Source organism: Myripristis murdjan, chromosome 4 (genome assembly GCF_902150065.1).
Source record: "Myripristis murdjan chromosome 4, fMyrMur1.1, whole genome shotgun sequence".
NCBI classification, from domain to species: domain Eukaryota; kingdom Metazoa; phylum Chordata; class Actinopteri; order Holocentriformes; family Holocentridae; genus Myripristis; species Myripristis murdjan.
The window spans coordinates 8260470-8277806 of NC_043983.1; the positions used below are offsets into that span (position 1 = coordinate 8260470).

Sequence of the window (17337 nt, forward strand, 5' to 3'; positions counted from 1 at the left end):
GCTTTGAATGGATTCATGGAAAATGTAAATTTCAAAAGTTTTTAGTCAGATTTTTTTCTTTTTTCACGCTGGACTAACATGTACTGGGAAAATTGTTTCACATCAGACAGCTTTTTTTTTTTTTTTTTAACTTCAAATAAGTGTATTCATTCATTCATTCATTTAGTCATTCATTCATATATTTATACATTTATTTATTATTTATTATGTAAAAGAACTTTTACTAAATCACTTCATGACCTGAGTAATTTTACTATTACTATTTAAACTGTTTATTCCCTCTGTTCTGGTCACTCCTTTTTTTTTTTTTTTTTTTTTTTTTTTTTTAATTTAACACATGTTATAAATACTAAAATGCTAAAATGTTGTAAGTGTACATGGACTTAAACAATAAAGACAATTCTGTACTTTTTTGGCGATTCTGCTATTATTGTGAAATTCATGATCGGAAATGCTGTGTACATTGTGAGAGACTTGACACTGGTGCAGTTGGATAACGTTCACAAACAGAGGGTTAGGTAGGCTGTCAGTAAGAAACCTTTCAGAGGTTATTGTGGAGATTGTCGCTGCTGGACGGGTTTATTTATGTTGTGAAAAGAGGACACGGACTCTCACGGGACTGTGGTGAGGAAATATCAGCTCAGCTATGCTAGTGTTAGCCTGGCACCGCGTTGCCTGTAGCTTAGCGGCGGCGCTGGCTCTCAACATGCGGCTAGTCCTTATCAAACACATGAGTTTAAATTTAGCCAACTAACGCAGCTAACTCAATCATACTTAGGAAATGCCATACATGTGAATGTGCCAAGGCGTTGCGTGTGAAAACGAAAGGCAGCTGGAGTTATGTGGCAGTAATGACACATTGTCCTGCTGACCCGGCGGTACAAGTTAGCAAGGTTAGCTGTGCTGATTATTAAATGGCTGTTTTCTCTTGAGTAACGTCCCCTCCAGCTAAATCACGTTAGCCTAGGTAACTGGTAAATTACATTACCTCACTTGACAGACAGATTGTGTGTTGACATTAGAGTATGGATTTGCACTGCCATTCAAAGCTGTGCTGGAGAGGTTTGGACATCACCTGGCCATCTTGGGCCAAGCGGCGTAGCTTTCTGCTGATGGTGTGACAGGATGACATGATGCTGATCATAACTCTATATCTGTGTTTGATTTTTCGCTGCCAGATTAAAAACCATGGCTTCAGCCCCTCTCCTGAGACGAACGGATTCAGCTCGGGGGGATTTCTCTCCCCTGAAGCACTTTGTTGTGGCCAAGAAGACCATCAGTGATGTGTTTGAACAACTACTGGACTATGTGAGAGAAAGCTCAGCATTTGTGGAAGGTGAGAGGATTTTTTTTTTTTTTTTTTTTTTTTCCTTTTTTTGATTGTCAGTTGTGGGTCAACTCTTTCCTTGTAAATGTCAGAGGAGACAGCATCTCATTGTGTTTGTTGGGCAGAAACCTATGGGAATAAAGCTTTGGAGAACATTGCAAGCCAGGACCAAAAGGCAAAGATTCAGGCATATGCCGAGAAGCTAGCTGTTATTCAGGAGGTGCTGTCGCGCAGACACATGAAGGTGGCCTTTTTTGGCAGGTAAGTCCATGCTGTCCGGTGTAGACACACTCATTGAATGCCCTGTTTGAAAGCACCTTGTTTTTAACACTTGCTTGATGCCAGTGAGTGAATAGAGATGAGGTAATCAATATGTAACTGCAACCCTCATCAACATAAATGAGGCGCACTCTTTTAATTTTCAGTAGTGTCCTTGAGGCATAATCATTTAGTCACCTGAACAATCTATTATATGCTTGACAGAATCACTTTAATAGTTGAGTTATGTTGCGCTGGTCTGATTGGGTTGTTTATGTGAAGTTTAATTTGCAATAAAGGTAAATTATTAGGCTACATGTAAAGTCATTGATTATGCTGTATGCCCTTAGGACGAGTAATGGGAAAAGCACAGTGATCAATGCCATGCTGAGGGACCGGGTGCTGCCCAGCGGCATTGGCCACACCACTAACTGCTTCCTGAGTGTGGAGGGCACTGATGAAGACAAGGCCTACCTCAAGACTGAGGGCTCTGATGAGGAGAAGAGCATCAAGGTTTTTTTTGTTGTTGTTGTTGTTATTTTAAAATATATTTTACCAGGCAATGTTTGTCTGCACTAATTTGAGCTCTGCTGCTAAAAATAATTGTCACCCATTTACAGTGTTATTGCCCCTCCTGACATTTCCCTCTGTTGTTTGTCTGGTCTGATCAGCATGGAGTTTGGAGTTTGTGTTTTTATTGAGGTCAAAAGGGCAGGGGGATGTTGGCGGGCTTTAGGATATTGGCTGTGGTTGTGTAGCTGTACAGACTGGTCATGTGATTGAAGATACAAGCTGATAATGTTCTCTCCTCCTCACTGTAGCTGTGTTTGATTTGGACATGAGCAGGCAGGAAATTAATTTGGTTTATGAGCCAGAGCCACAGTAAATCTCCTTATGATCGATACGAAAGCTGGATCCCACATCAACAAATGAGCACTTGAATGGAAAAGTGTGCCATTTGATTTGCTCAAGTAGCATGTGACACTGATGCATATAGAGGCAGCGAACGGAAATGTAAACTGAGTTATTTTTAGTGCATGGTAGAAAAACAAAAGAAGTAACTCAATCAACATTTTGTGGAGCTGGTAGCGGATATTATTTTCCCCAGGACAGATAATATGGTCACTCCCAATATACTGTATGTAAACCAAGTGAATATTAGTTGAGTGTGCAGTCGTGTTTGACCTGCTACAGTAATGCAGGATGTTTACTGTAGTATCAGGTGTCTGAAACGCCTGGTGTAAGGTCATCCTCTCTATCCTTACTTTAGCCTTTTGAACCAGCTAGAGCTGACATGGGTTGAAAAGAATAAGAGTATGGCACAGGTGGAATCAGCTTGTGGCATTATTTTACCTTTACTTTATCTTTATTTGGCATTGTCTTATCATATCATCAGATTAAACAGTCCAGTGTTTTTACCAGAAACAGTCAGGAGTGCAAGTCACTTTTTACAAATTTTAATGTAATAATCTATTAACAAAAAATTGAATTAGAATAGTGTAATGATTTTTATAAAGTTCGCAAAAAATTGTGGGATTTCATTTGATGAAACATAATGACGTTGTAAAAGTTTCAATAACAGGATGAAATACATTATTATAATGATAGGTAGCCTTTATCTCACTACTGTACATTTTATTCCATGAACAGGATTATAACACTGTTAGCAGGAAATGATGATCAAGTTAATGGGAAGTTATTTCATGAAGAGTTGTTCCGCTCCTGCAGACGGTGAACCAGCTGGCTCATGCGCTCCACATGGACGAGAGCCTAGACGCCGGCTGCCTGGTCCGTGTCTTCTGGCCAAAGACCAAGTGCGCTCTGCTCCGAGACGACCTGGTGCTTGTCGACAGGTAACAGGGTTGCTGCGCACATCAGGAAAACGATGGGGGCATCGATGAGATGAAACTTTGGGAATTAAATGTTTTTCACGTTTTATGTTGACATACGTAGACCCACTGTCATTTATTTTACATATGGTACAAGTTTATTCTTGGATATAGTCTAACATAGCCTAGTTAAGATTTATATGCCATACATAATATAGAATTGGACTAATTTTTCAACTGTAGTCATTCCAGGTCAACCACTGGCTAAAAGCAGTGTTCTTTCCTTTATAATGACATTAGACTTCTTAACACATATCGTGGTATTTAGTGGTATTTGGTGTTCTCTGTTGTGAGAACGAGAGCTGCACTGGGAGTGTACTACTCCAAAATGAATGAAATAGACACAGACTGGACAACAACACGATTTTTAACAGCATCACAAAACTGAAAAGTAGTTTTTTAAGGACACACAACAACACACACCTGTTTAGGTTTCATTTTCATTGCTCTTTTCAGTTCCCTGGCTTCAAAAATGGCCAAACTTTTTTTCTGACACTGTGTCACCCTGCAGTGGCGCAACAGCTGAAAACAGATCCACCATTTTGGAAATCAGCTGGCTGAAGAGAAAGAAGAAAGTGAAACTAAAACTTAAACAAACATGTGTGACGGAGCATTCTTCAAAACAATTGGTCAGGTTTCTGTCGCCATTTAAAATCCTGTTTATCTACTTAATTCATTTTGGAGAAGAACGCTCCCGAGGAAGTTCACACTCTCATGGGTGTAGGTGTTACACTCACATAGCGCACCAAATGAGACTATATGGATATGAATCCAAGCTATCACCTTAAGACTTGCGTCATCAGGGTAGAAAATATTTGATATAATCCCCAAAGTTGAAATGTACCCAGTCTCTGTGGAGAGTCATTTCAGCAGCGAACAATAGGATATAGATAAGGATTCAACAACAAATATGTGTAAGGAAAAGGTATTATGTTATCATCAAGCTAATACTGTTCTGCCATTGGCATGACAGAGTTGCCACTGTTGTATACTGACAGATTGACAGGTTAACAGATGTTTGCAGTTTACAGCAGCTTACCACAGAAGTTCAGCACATAGGCAGGCTGAGCAATGATGCATCACTGACTCACCACCTTATTAGATTTACAGATCAGATGTGCTTTTGTTTAGCTATTCACATTACTCCATCAGATTTACAGATGGTAGTAACATATTGACAGAATGTTAAATGATTCAGCATTCCTGTGTGAGAGGGGAAAATCCAGAAAATGAAGTTGAAACAGAGTGTGTACATACATAACACGTTGTTTAACTGACTGTAGTCTGACTTCCCAGTATCAGTAATCGTCAGTAACATTGCTGTAGAATCCACAGGCATAATACATTATGATGTTTAGCCACCATAATACCTATGTATACTGTAAATGTTTGGGTTGCCAGAGGGTCTGATGAGAACTGTAAGCGAGATCAGCATCTGCTCCCAGGCATCTTCTATTATTTTAAAACCCTTTTTTTGCTGGAAAAGGTAAAAATAGCTTGTGAATTTTCAGATGTGTGAGCTATTGTAATCTGTAGTAAACAGTTGGTTTCTTACCTTCACTGCACTCCGTTCTTCATATGAACCTTATGAAGAAAGATTAATCCCCCTGAAAATGGTCTCCGCTGAAGAGGTTTGAGTCAGATGTTCAGTTTTATCTCAAGTTTGACCTTTTGACCTCTCTTTCTCTCTGCAGCCCAGGAACAGACGTCACTTCACAACTGGATAGCTGGATTGACAAGTTTTGCCTGGATGCTGATGTCTTTGTTCTGGTGGCCAACTCTGAATCCACACTTATGAACACGGTAATAATCCCATGCCTGGTGACTCTCCTCCATGAATTTATCATTGGACTAAACTGTGTGGATAGTGTTGAAGTCCCTTGAAACCCAGACTTCATCTTCACAGTACCTTAGGTGACAACAGATAAATAATACTTCAGTGTAATTTAGTATTAACACTGCATGAAATGATGACATGTAAATGCTTCGACCACACTAAAGCAAGTCAGCCATTCCCACTGAAAGTTGTCACACATAAATAAATAGCAGTCTGTGGCAAAGGTTCTGTTTATGTTTCACTTGTTCTGGACTGGCAGTCCAGCAGGAACCTCTACTGTAACCGTGAGTGTCACTGACCCTTCTGTTCAGTCACTGGTATGAGTTGCACGTGCTGCCAGAGCAAGGGATTCTGCCATGATCCCGTGTTGTTGTCTTACCTGCTGGCTGCTGGCCATCTTGGCTTCAGCAGATCTGTCCAATCAGTGCTGTCAGTCAGAGATTTGTGTGATTATTGGAGACCTGAGAACACTGATAGAAGTGCCCACTGACATTTTACTTGATATTTTTCTTACCATTAACCAACAGGACAAGAAACAAATTATGCACTTATTTATACTGAAGGGGCCATTGTGGATGTGTCCTAGCCTGAGCTTGTTACAGCTCAGGGAATGTGGCTGACTCCTTTGTGATACAGCAACACACACAGGCCCTGCTCTTGTTTCTGTCTGCTCAGGCATTCATGCTATGTGAAGCTAGACACACAGTCAATCACAGAAGTCCTTATCCCGGCCTCAGCTCTTAAAGGGAAAGGAGACACGTTCCCCACATTACTGCTCAGTACAAATGAACCCAGGCTTTGAGGTTATCCATGCATGGGTTTAGATATTAAACATGCTGAAGTAACAGAAAAGCTTCATGCTCCACTGAGAGATTCAGTCCTGCTTATGTGTGTAAACAATGTTCATATTTTTTCCATATATTACAGCAACCTTCACTTTACTCCCTCTGTCTAAATGAAGCTGGCAAAGAGGACATGTACATATATGCAGGCTTGGTGTGTCAAATGTGAATAAAAACAAATTAGGAGCCTTTTCTCTATTTAACCTACAGTGTTTTCATCAGGCAGTTTCTTGGAAAATGGAGGATGGTAAATTGTTATCATGTAGGTTTAAAACAAAATTTGTGTTGATTTAAACACTGTTTGAATATCACTGACAGCAGCCACCCTTCTCTCTTCCCTCTTTGTGCCGTTTAGGAAAAGCACTTTTTCCACAAAGTGAACGAGCGTCTGTCGAAGCCCAACATCTTCATCCTCAACAACCGCTGGGACGCCTCGGCAAACGAACCAGAGTACATGGAAGATGTGAGTCGACTATCCATCTCTTGGCTGAATATTGTCTGATAGCTAAGATATTGTCTCTAAATGTGCAGAATGTAACTGTCTTCACCTGGCTCTTGGCTGTGTTTTGATGCTTTAAATTGCTTTTGCATTTGGGGTTTCATTATTGCGGAAACATTCAAGTAATGTTACAACACAGTGCATCACATGTTCTTCCAGGTGAGGAAACAACACACGGACCGTTGTGTCAACTTCCTGGTGGAGGAGCTGAAGGTGGTGGACCGCGAGCAGGCGCCCAATCGCATCTTCTTTGTCTCAGCTAAAGAGGTTCTCAACTCCCGTATGCAGCGCGCACAGGGCATGCCCGAAACCGGTGAGCTCTGCGACTTCGGCTAAGCTTGTGTTTGTGCTGCAGGGACAGAATGAAAACGTTGCGTATGTGTATATGTTATGATTATGTTCATTTAGAGGGAAAGGCACATGTCTTTTAGAGCACATAAGTTCAGTAGGACTTGCATACCTCCATACATTTTATCAGATATTGACTTGACTTGTTACACTTAGACCATACAGAACTGAATCTGAAGTCAAATCGGATGGAGCGAGTGGTCAGTTATTCTAATTGTGTGCTCCTCCTCCAAATAACACCTACCTAACCCTAGCCAAATCATAAAACTATCAGACTGCGGTATGTTATCATCTTTGGCTGTGACTGCCACTGCTCACATGTTACCACCGAACCACTTCATTAATCAGCTGGCTGTCTGTGACCTTTTAATGAACTGTTTTTAGCTTAGCACCTTCTCCTCCTGCATTGTGCTCAGGGATCGCATCTTGTTTTTTTCCTTCTACAGCAGCTCTTTTGTAGGTGAACACTTAGAAATCCACAAAATTGGGGCAATTTACTGATGCTAAAAAACACACACGTCTCACCTTGCACTGTTTTTACCTACGTATGTCAGTGTCACAGCTGATGTGTGCGTCATTGTTGTACTTTTGTAATGTTAGGTGTTTACATCTAATGTGACTATTCCATCCAACAGGTGGCGCCCTGGCTGAGGGCTTCCAGGAAAGACTAAAGGAGTTCCAGAGCTTTGAGAGGAGGTTTGAGGTGTGTGTGTGTGTGTGTGTGTATGTGTGTCAGTCATTGTTGTCCCCATATCTTCCTGTTGTTACTCAAATTCAGCGAAATCTCTTTCCTGTCTGTGTCCGGAGGGACTGAACAAAAGAAAGTGAAGCTTAAATCCGTGTATAATCAAATCATGCCAGACACAGCAGTTCACTCAGATGACAAGGCCAGGGTGATAACCACTGAGGTTGGTACATGATAAGAGCTTGGCAAATCGTTCTTGTCATTTTATGGCTACAGGCAGTAGCATACAGTGGTATGAGAGGTGAGGACGTTCATCTCAGTTTGACAGGCAGCCAACCGCTGCATAATCAGTTGTTCTTATTGCAAAAAACACTTAGGCAGGTTACAAATTCAGTTGGGGAGTGAAATTATGAAGCCAGTTTGTATGTGTTCTTGTCTCCATGTGTATGGGAGTGTGGTCATGTGTCTGTTGAGTAATGGAAGAATTTGAGTTAGAGGGGAAGCAACCCAAACCTTTTTCTAACTTTACCAGTAGAAGTTCCTAGTGTATCCAGGTAACTACTCTGCCTCTGTAACCCCACCCTGTGGGTTGCCTCAGCTTCATACCATGTCGGACTTCTTGTGTCTCTCCTCGAACCGTGCAACCACAGTCTGATTCCCACCACAGCCCTAGACCAGTCACTGTGCATTTTTCCATCAACCTGCGTCTTCATTGCTGAAGTCTAGATTTACTTAGGCGAGGACATCCATTTTTTTCAGTTCCACTTTCATTTGTTTTGTCTGTCTTTTTAAGTATGATTGGTGATTTGCTTTTAATGTTTTTTGTTTCATCTTGTTTGGTTGTTTTGTTTTAAACTGGCTAGAATAAATAACTAATAGTTGTATAGTTTTGAATAGAATTAGAATAAGAAACAATTGTTTCATGCAGGGGAAATAATTGATAAAATCCAAGTAAAATGATCAAAGAACAAAGATGACTTTGGCATAATCAGTATTTAAACTTATTAAGCAGTTATGCGCATTTTACATTTCAGCTGACATGCTTTATCTAGAGGGATTCAAAATTCAGTCACTTAGAATAGCCTTATGTCTAGATTTGTAGCTTGATAGGCAAAAACTAATAGGGAAAGGTCCTAGAGTGCATGTATCATAGAGAAGTGCAGGGTAATGGAATTAGAGCTTAAAAGCAAGGATTTTTATGTACTTAAGTTTTTTCCTTAAGTGACAGGCAGCATATGAAGGTTGCAAATTGTTTTTCTGAATCTACTAATTCTTTATGGGCCAGTGTGTTCTGTCACCTCAGTCACAGAAAAACAAAGCAGTACTGTCCAACAAATATGTCTAGTTTTTTTTTTTTTTTTTTTTATGAATATCAAATACAATTCTGTACACACCCCTTCACATTACATACACAGTACCTGTCTTATTTCTTTTTGCTTGTATTGTTGGTTGTATTTTTGCATTATATGTTTGTATGATTTGGATGTTGCCTCACCAACACATTACTGTGACATTGCAGAAATTTGCGGGACACAGGACACACACACTGCTGCTGCCATTCTCGCTCTTGTGTTGTCCACGCTCTCTTTTTAAGTTGCAGTAGCAGGTGTCTGTCTTGTGCACTGTTTGTCCCTCTCGCGGCAGCAGCCCCTATAATCGTCACAGTAACTTGTGTGTTATGGCCTCGCAGGAGTGTATCTCGCAGTCAGCAGTGAAAACAAAGTTTGAGCAGCACACAATCAGGGCCAAGCAGATCACTGAAACAGTCAAGGGCATCATGGACGCCATCAACATTGAGGCGGCAGAGAAGAGGTAGGTGTCCTGTTCCCATCCTTTGTTTTGTTCTTTTAATAGGAGAGAATGAGTTTTCGAAGATTCTCATGAAACTGATACCTTGAGGCTCATCTTTTATGAAGCTTCCAAGAGTGGCACAAGCAAAAAATTGTACTTAAATTAACAAAAAAAAAAAAAAAAAAAAAAAAAAAAAAAGGATGATAACATCAGTAACTACAAAAAAGCAACTCAAGATCAAATGTCTGTATCTTTGGATCTTTTGAAAAGGCTGTTAAACTGTAGTCATTATTGTGGGTTCATGACATCATTTCCTTTTGGTATGGCATGGCTGCAGAGTGGCAGCGCTCGAGGACAGGGAGTATCAGATGGACCGACTGGAATTTGTCAAGAACCAGCTCAACCTGCTGATTCATGACATTAAGAAGAAGATCAAGGCCATCAGTGAAGAGGTGGAAACAAAGGTAATGTAGAGAACAACCAATGGAAAGCCTCTTACCTCTTTTGTCCCTTAAGAGGGCCACTGAAGCCCTGCCTGCCTATTCCTGTAAGAAAGGCCATTTTTACTGACATTGTTCATCAAATGTTTATCTTTTTCCCTCTTAAAGTGCTCACAAGCAGCATGCTGTTCATGTTAATTCAAGAGAAAACCTTTTATGGCTAGAGAGCCCCCACATTAAGCATGATGCACTATAGTTCGAAGAGTTTCATTATGTCTACTTTTTCACATGAGAGTTACTGTTAGTTTTTTCAGAAATGACCAAAATGTTATGGCCCCAAAATGACCAAAATGTAATGGCACAGAACATTGATGGCACAGCTATTGATTAAAAAAACGGCTTCACATTATCGTATGTAATTATTGCATGAAATTCCATTATTGGAACAGTTTGATTGGAAAAGTTTGATTTTCTCATTTATGAGAGGCTCAGTAGATTAGCCACTGATATTTTGTGCTTCCCTAGCTCAGATGCACAATGTGAAATAAACTGAAGTAAACAGCATTGTTAGAAACTAAAAAAGTATTCCTTGTGGAAGGGGAAACTAAGACTGATGACCTCTGCACTGTATAAAAGCAGATGTTCACTTTGACATGATGACCAGACCTTACTAGTTTTTTGGCTTGATCAGTCTTTAGGTGGCTGTCTGTAGCTGGCAAATAACTAAAGACTTTGTTTTGTCCAGGTGTCCAGCGCCATGGGAGAGGAGATCTGCCGTCTCAACGTGATCATTGACGAGTTCCACGCTGACTTCCACCCCTCACCTCATGTCCTCAAGATCTATAAGTCAGTAAGTAGGACAACCTGAAACTGTAAAAACGTTGTGGGAGGTTTTTGTGATTCAGTCACAGTGGTGTTGACAGCGCCCTCTTGTGTCGAGGTCAGTGATAGTTTGCTTTTGGACAAACAGAGAGGATGAAGTACAGTGAAGGGACTAACCAGTTGGAACTGATGACTTACAGTAACTGCTCCAGAAGTAGAAATCACAGTATTAAATGTTGCTGGCAGTTAGTATCATTTAACTTTATCTGATACAATACAGCCGACATGACTGGCCTGATAGTGGCAATCAGTTTATGCACACCTGTAGGTCAGTTACAGCATGGCTCACTAATGGCAAGCGGTTCATCTGGGCTGGTACTTGTCAGAAACTCCAGGAGTGACATTCATTCTGTTCTGTTTTTTTGACGTTGACTGTTTTCATCTGACCTCTTTCCCCTATTGCTGCAAACAGGAGCTCCTGTCCCATGTGGAGGAGGGCATGGGCAAAAACTTGGCCTTCCGCTGCTCCAACGCCGTCAACGCCTCTGTTCAAGCCTCTCAGAGAGACATGATAGGTAACCTAACTGCAAACACACAGTTTACAAAATATCCCTCAAGAAGTTGTCTCCTTCCCTTTAACTACACCTCCCTTTGATGATCAAACTAAATTTAATAATTACTGTCAGTAAGGGATTAGAATTTTCTCCTGATCAGCACTCATTCGAAATATGTTGTGTGCTGAGTGGCTCAGAGGTTTATAGTTCATAGCACTGACCTTATCCTGTTTTAAATCCTGCTTATTATTGTTTTTATTCTCCATGTTTTACAGAGTCATGAAGCAGAAATCCTGTTGAATGTTTTGTGAATTATTGTGAGCTCAGTTGAGCCATTAGTCGTCTGAAATCGTCTTGTCCTCTAACCTTTTCCTTCCTGTACTTAAATTAGGTGGTCATGGAACAAAAATGTATGTATCTATGGTTTCTGCTGAAATTGAACCTAACTCAGCTTTGTTCAGTTCAGTTATTGTGTCTTCACTCAATTTCTCATTCAGAGAGAGTTGCTATAGATAGACAAAACCTTTTGGGCACTCGATGGTTTACGACACCCAGTGCCCTGCTATATTTACCCATCTCGCTTAATGGCATCACCCCATGCCACATCATGCTACTCATGCGTCATTATGTCAGGCACGCATGCAAGCTGTGCTCAGTGACAGTGATTTGGGTGAGGTGTTAATGCGCCCTTCTATGAACAGGCCCCAGGCGCTGTTATGAAATGGTGGTGTGATTTCAAGGAGAGGATAAGTGGAGCAGGAAATGGCTCATTTAAATGAAATTTACTACAGACCCCTTTCCTGCCTAGTTTTGTTCCACATTTTGCAGGAAAGTGAATGTTACTGTGACTAGTCTGGCTATTGTGCCTGGCCTTCTTGTCACTGATTTGATCTGTGAAGATGATTATTTGATGATTAGATTTTCAGTTATTACTACATTCTCAGCTACCGCCCAAGATTGCCCATATGAGGATCAGATACCAGACATGTATCTACTCAGGCTGTATATTATTACTGTGACTCCCTGCAGGCTACTAATATTCACATAAATACTCATGACAGAATCTGAAGCTCCATGTCAGTGTGTTGTGATTGAGCGTCAATTCAGCTATGACAGTAAAACACAATGTGCATAAATATACAGCAAGAGGACTTAAGACATCATAAACAATGTTTGAGAGGAAACTACAAATAATTCCATTGTAACACACATGCTCCATGTTTCTTTATTTTTTTTCCCAGAGTGCATGCTCCCTCTACTTCCCTCTGCTGTCCAGAGCCAGATCCACATGCTTGTGCCCAGCCGGAAGTTTGATCTGAGCTATGACCTGAACTGTGCCACACTCTGCAGTGACTTCCAGGAAAACATAGAGTTTCAGTTCTCCCTGGGCTGGACAGCTTTGGTCCACCGCTTCCTGGGTCCTGCCAACGCACAGACAGCCCTTAAACTGGTGGACCAAAACTTCCAGGTATGGTTTGGAAATTGTGAAAAAAAAAAAAAAAAATCATATATTTGTTTTTTATTGTGCCAAATATGGAGTGATGTGGCATAGTTCAGAATTATATTACACAGCCACTATGTATGTAGGTGAAAAACAAACAAAACTCATATATAGTTAAAGAATTATGTGGAATTTGAGCTTTGCCTTGTGTTGTTGTTCAGTTCACCCGGCCAGCGCTGCCCCTGGCCCGCACGCCCTCCTCGGGACCCTCCTCCACTGTTGCCCTGCCCAACCAGGAGAATGCCATCATGACCCAGGAAGACCTGATGGTGGCAATGGCAACTCTCACCTCTCGCACCTCCATGGGCGTTGTCGTCGTCGGAGGAGTGGTGAGTTGCCTCAAAAGTGGAAAATCTCTTACAATTTTACTCAAACTTAAAATGTACTTAAACCCATGCATCTGTGGTTACAATACCAGTGTCTCAGTGGTTGCTTTGTCACTACCACCCCCTCCTGTTGGCATATTTGAATAAATAATGACAAATAAATAAGCATGTAGATCAAATTTGCGCCTGTGCAAAGTCAATATTAGCTTTAAAACCACAAACACTGAACTGCAAAATCAATTAGGAGACATCCCCCTGACTGCAGCACTGATATAGCTCAGTTTTTAACCGCCTGTGGTGTGTCCCAGGTGTGGCGAACGCTGGGCTGGAGGCTGATTGCCCTGTCAACAACACTCTACGGCTTGTTGTACCTGTATGAGAGACTCACCTGGACTACTAAGGCCAAGGAGCGCTCGCTGAAGCGGCAGTTTGTGGACTACGCCACTGAGAAGCTGCAGCTCATCGTCAGCTTCACCAGCGCAAACTGTAGCCACCAGGTCCAACAGTAAGTCCCCACTCCACTCAGCAAAAATAATTCACTTGCTAAATATCATTGAATAATTTATGTAGAACCTCGTGTATGTAATCAAAATGTTTGAATGTTCAGTAAAGAAAGTATTGGGAAAAATCCAACCTAAACAACTAAAAAACTGTAAAAAATAACTATTGGCGATAGGGCTGGCTGATATTATATTGCTCATGAAATAAGCCTAGATATCATCTTGGATTTTGAATATTGTAATATTGTGGTTTTAAAGACTACATTACAGTACAAGAGATGAACTTATCAGACTGATATAGCATCATATCCTCATTATTGATTGTTGATCAATCTGTCACTGTTTATCAGTGATCTCTTGTGTGTAAATATCTTATAAAAGCATCGATGTCCATCCATACTATATTGTCACAATATTGATATCCTGGTATACAGTCAAAGATATCATATTTGAGTTTGTCCATATGTTGCCCATTTGTTTTGGCCAGCCCAAAATGCCAATGTACTTTGCATTTCTTTGTCCAGATTTTTTCCAGTTGTGTAATCTTCTTATTCTCATGGACATCTTGCCGAATGTAGATGATGTGACATCATGTTGAGATATTTCTACTGCAGTTTGAGTGGTGTTTGATAGCAGTTGTAGATAGATAGTTTGATAACATTCAGGTTTAGGTGTTATTCTTTCAGAATCAAAGAGCAAGAGCTTCATTCTCTACATTTAGCACTGAATGATCATATGGGAAGAAATACACTGAAAGAGAGACACAGATATCAGACAACAGTCGACAAGACTGCTCCCACCTTTCGTGCCCCTTCGTGGTTTGTTGTTGAAAGTAATTTGGGGAAGTGATGTAAAAGTTGATGAGGCAGGTTGAAGAAAAGTGAGTACACCAAAAATGTAAATTACAATACTTCACCACAAAATAACTTGAAATGCACTGAATATCACAAATTGTGATATGGCAGATTAAGTGTTTCTGAACCTGGATAAATGCCTTTTAAAGTGGTGGACATACAATGTGAAAATATTTTATATCATCTAATAGAGTGGTCGTTGCTCACCTCCAAAGCCTGACTCCCCATAATTTCCCTTATGTATAGTAAAACTCTCTCTCTCTCTCTCTCTCACACACACACACACACACACACACACACACACACCACTGGCTCAACCATCCCTGCACTCCACCCAGTCTTTCCTTGTGTAACGGAGCTAAATAAATGAGCGGTGCGGCGCTGTGTCCTCTGTGTTGCCAGGGAGATGGCGACGACCTTTGCTCGGCTCTGTCAGCAGGTGGACCGGACCCAGAAGGAGCTGGAGGCAGAAATCAGCCAGCTGACAGCCAAGATAGAGCAGCTGGAGACGGTCCAGAGCCGCTCCAAGACCCTACGGTCAGTCCAGCTCCTCTTGTCACAGAGGGCAGCGGTAATCTGAAGGTTAGAGAAGCGAGTGAGAGACGAGAAGGCGGCGAGATGAATCCCTGGACCGGCTTGGAAAATGTAGTCAGCAAAAAGTAGTGTGGTTTTACTGGGCAGCTGTGAAGTGTGTGCAGCTGTGTGAATGTGAAGCAGGGCGGTCCTGGAAATACACACAAGTCCAAGGCAAATGTAGGAAGTCTGAAATAGATAGGGAATTTTATCATTTCCTTGTCTTGAAAAGTTTTGGACCTGCATTCAAATGAATTTTACTGTTTGTTCATGTGGTTTCTTTGACCCACTAAAGATGTGATATTTGTTGTGGTGAAGGATTTTTTTAAACCCATATTGTCCATTTTGAACATAAACAGCACACCAGGCAAAATCTTCAAATCCAGTTCACAAATTTTAGTTTTGAAAAAAAAAAAAATGGGATTTTGAAAAGGAAAGTGTGTAGGAATCAAATGATATGGATGTGAAGCCAAACGATCCAGGGAAATAATGGTTAAAGATAAATACAGTGATAATATTTAAAGGTTCAGATTCAAGCAAAATTGAACTTTGGTAGAGTGTTGGGTTTTTACTTTCCAGTTCAAATGGGAAAATAAGAAAATAGCTATCTAATTTCCTCAAAAAATGGGCACCAGGACTGTTGTTTAGAATTGGCATAATCCATGCGCGTGTTGGTTCATGTGCTAAAAGTGTCATTTTGGGAGCTGCTTTTCTGCCCTCTTACAGTGAAGGGAGAGGTAGAAATACAGTCTTGTGGATTAGCAGCCCAGGGCAGCATGGAGCCACTAATGAGGATATTTAGCCACCATGCGGACTTATAACACCCAGGGAACTATATAACCCAAAGTTTGTCAAATCAGGATTTGCTAATAATGGTAGCTCAGATGATGTAAAGTTAGATGTTTGCAGAAGTTTGGAAACTGTACATATTATTGGATAATTATAACATATCTGGGTGATATGGATTTACCATTTTGGAGAAATTAACTTAAACTTCAATCAAGTGAGTGTAATGTGCTTCTTTCCTCTTTAGACATAAAGCCACAGACCTGGAGAAAAAGTTGGAGGCGTTCACAAACCAGTACCTACAGCCTCAGCAGTGATCCAGCAGCCACTCCTCCTCACCTCTCCTCCGCTGGGCTCGGGTTGAGTCTGTGCTCCTCGCCGGGCCCGGTCCTCCTCACCTGAACTTCTCTTATCTCCTTCGCCGCGGTTTTAACGTGGACAGAGAAAGAGACGAGACCCACCAGCCACAGCATTGTGTCCAACTCCTCCTCTTCCTCTCCGCCTCCCAACCTGATGTTTGTAAAGTAGAACTCAAACCAAGGGGCTGCAGTGAAGAAACTGCAGAGCAAAACTGCCTGTAAAACAAACACCAACATGGACATGTGGTGCATGAAGACGCTCTGAAAGGCCGTGTTCAAATCACAGTCAGCGTTAAGGCTCGTGGTTGGGTGCTACACACTGATGTGTTAACTGTGAACATGCCTTTTAGACTAACTTTTGAGATTCAAACAAAGTTGGAGTGTGCATAAGAGTGTAAAAGTAAGTACCTGTTCAGGCGTAAGGCCTGTAAGTTAGTGACAAATTGTAGAAATATATATATTTAATAAAGAAAGCAAAAAAATAGATATGTTTGTGAATTATCAGGAACTAGTTAAATTCACTGCAAGGAAAAAAAATATTCAAAGGGAAGGTCTTTCTTTGCTTTGAGCTGTATTCATGTTCAACTTTGGAACAATCCATACCATATAGACAAATATTTTGATAACTTCATGTATTTTATAATGTCCTCTGTCGTTTATAGCAATTGGACCTGACCTGATATGAGAATTTCTGCAATCTCGACTTTGTAAAACTGTCTTTTTTTCTTGAATGTGAGTTGAAATACCTCCTGATTTCCCAAATTGTATTAAATATGTTACTATTTAAAATATTTTGTTTTTGTGTGTATATTTGGTGCTTTTTTTCCTTACAAAATGTCACAGAATATTGATTTTTGGAAATATTTTGCTATGTAAAATTCCACATTTAGTCATTTGAAAGCAGTGATTTTACAGTGAAAAGCAAATGTTTTCCAGGCAGCAGTCTTGAGATCAGTTGTGAGTCAAGCAGTAATCTATTATCTGCTTTTCTGTTATGCCAGAAATCTTTTTTTGTAGGTGTCATTTTCCTCTGAAATGGCTGATATCTCATTTAGGCGTGACGCTCTTCAGCTGTTTCAACATCACACTCAAAGCACCATCATGACTCACTGTTGCACTCTGTGAACCTGAACCTTTGACCTCATG

At 40.7% G+C, this 17337-nt stretch overlaps 1 protein-coding gene across 1 annotated transcript; it reads left to right on the top strand.

Moving 5' to 3' along the window:
• The first annotated feature begins 469 nt into the window (after positions 1-469).
• mfn1b (mitofusin 1b) lies at positions 470-16982 on the top strand. The gene is made up of 18 exons (XM_030049682.1): positions 470-624; positions 1179-1336; positions 1453-1588; positions 1936-2098; positions 3314-3438; positions 5169-5277; positions 6509-6616; positions 6812-6965; positions 7636-7703; positions 9376-9497; positions 9814-9940; positions 10662-10766; positions 11211-11313; positions 12534-12760; positions 12955-13122; positions 13428-13624; positions 14876-15010; positions 16080-16982. Exons 2-18 carry the CDS (start codon positions 1189-1191, stop codon positions 16147-16149), a joined length of 2265 nt encoding a protein of 754 aa, XP_029905542.1. The 5' UTR covers positions 470-624; positions 1179-1188; the 3' UTR covers positions 16150-16982.
• Positions 16983-17337: the final 355 nt, after the last annotated feature.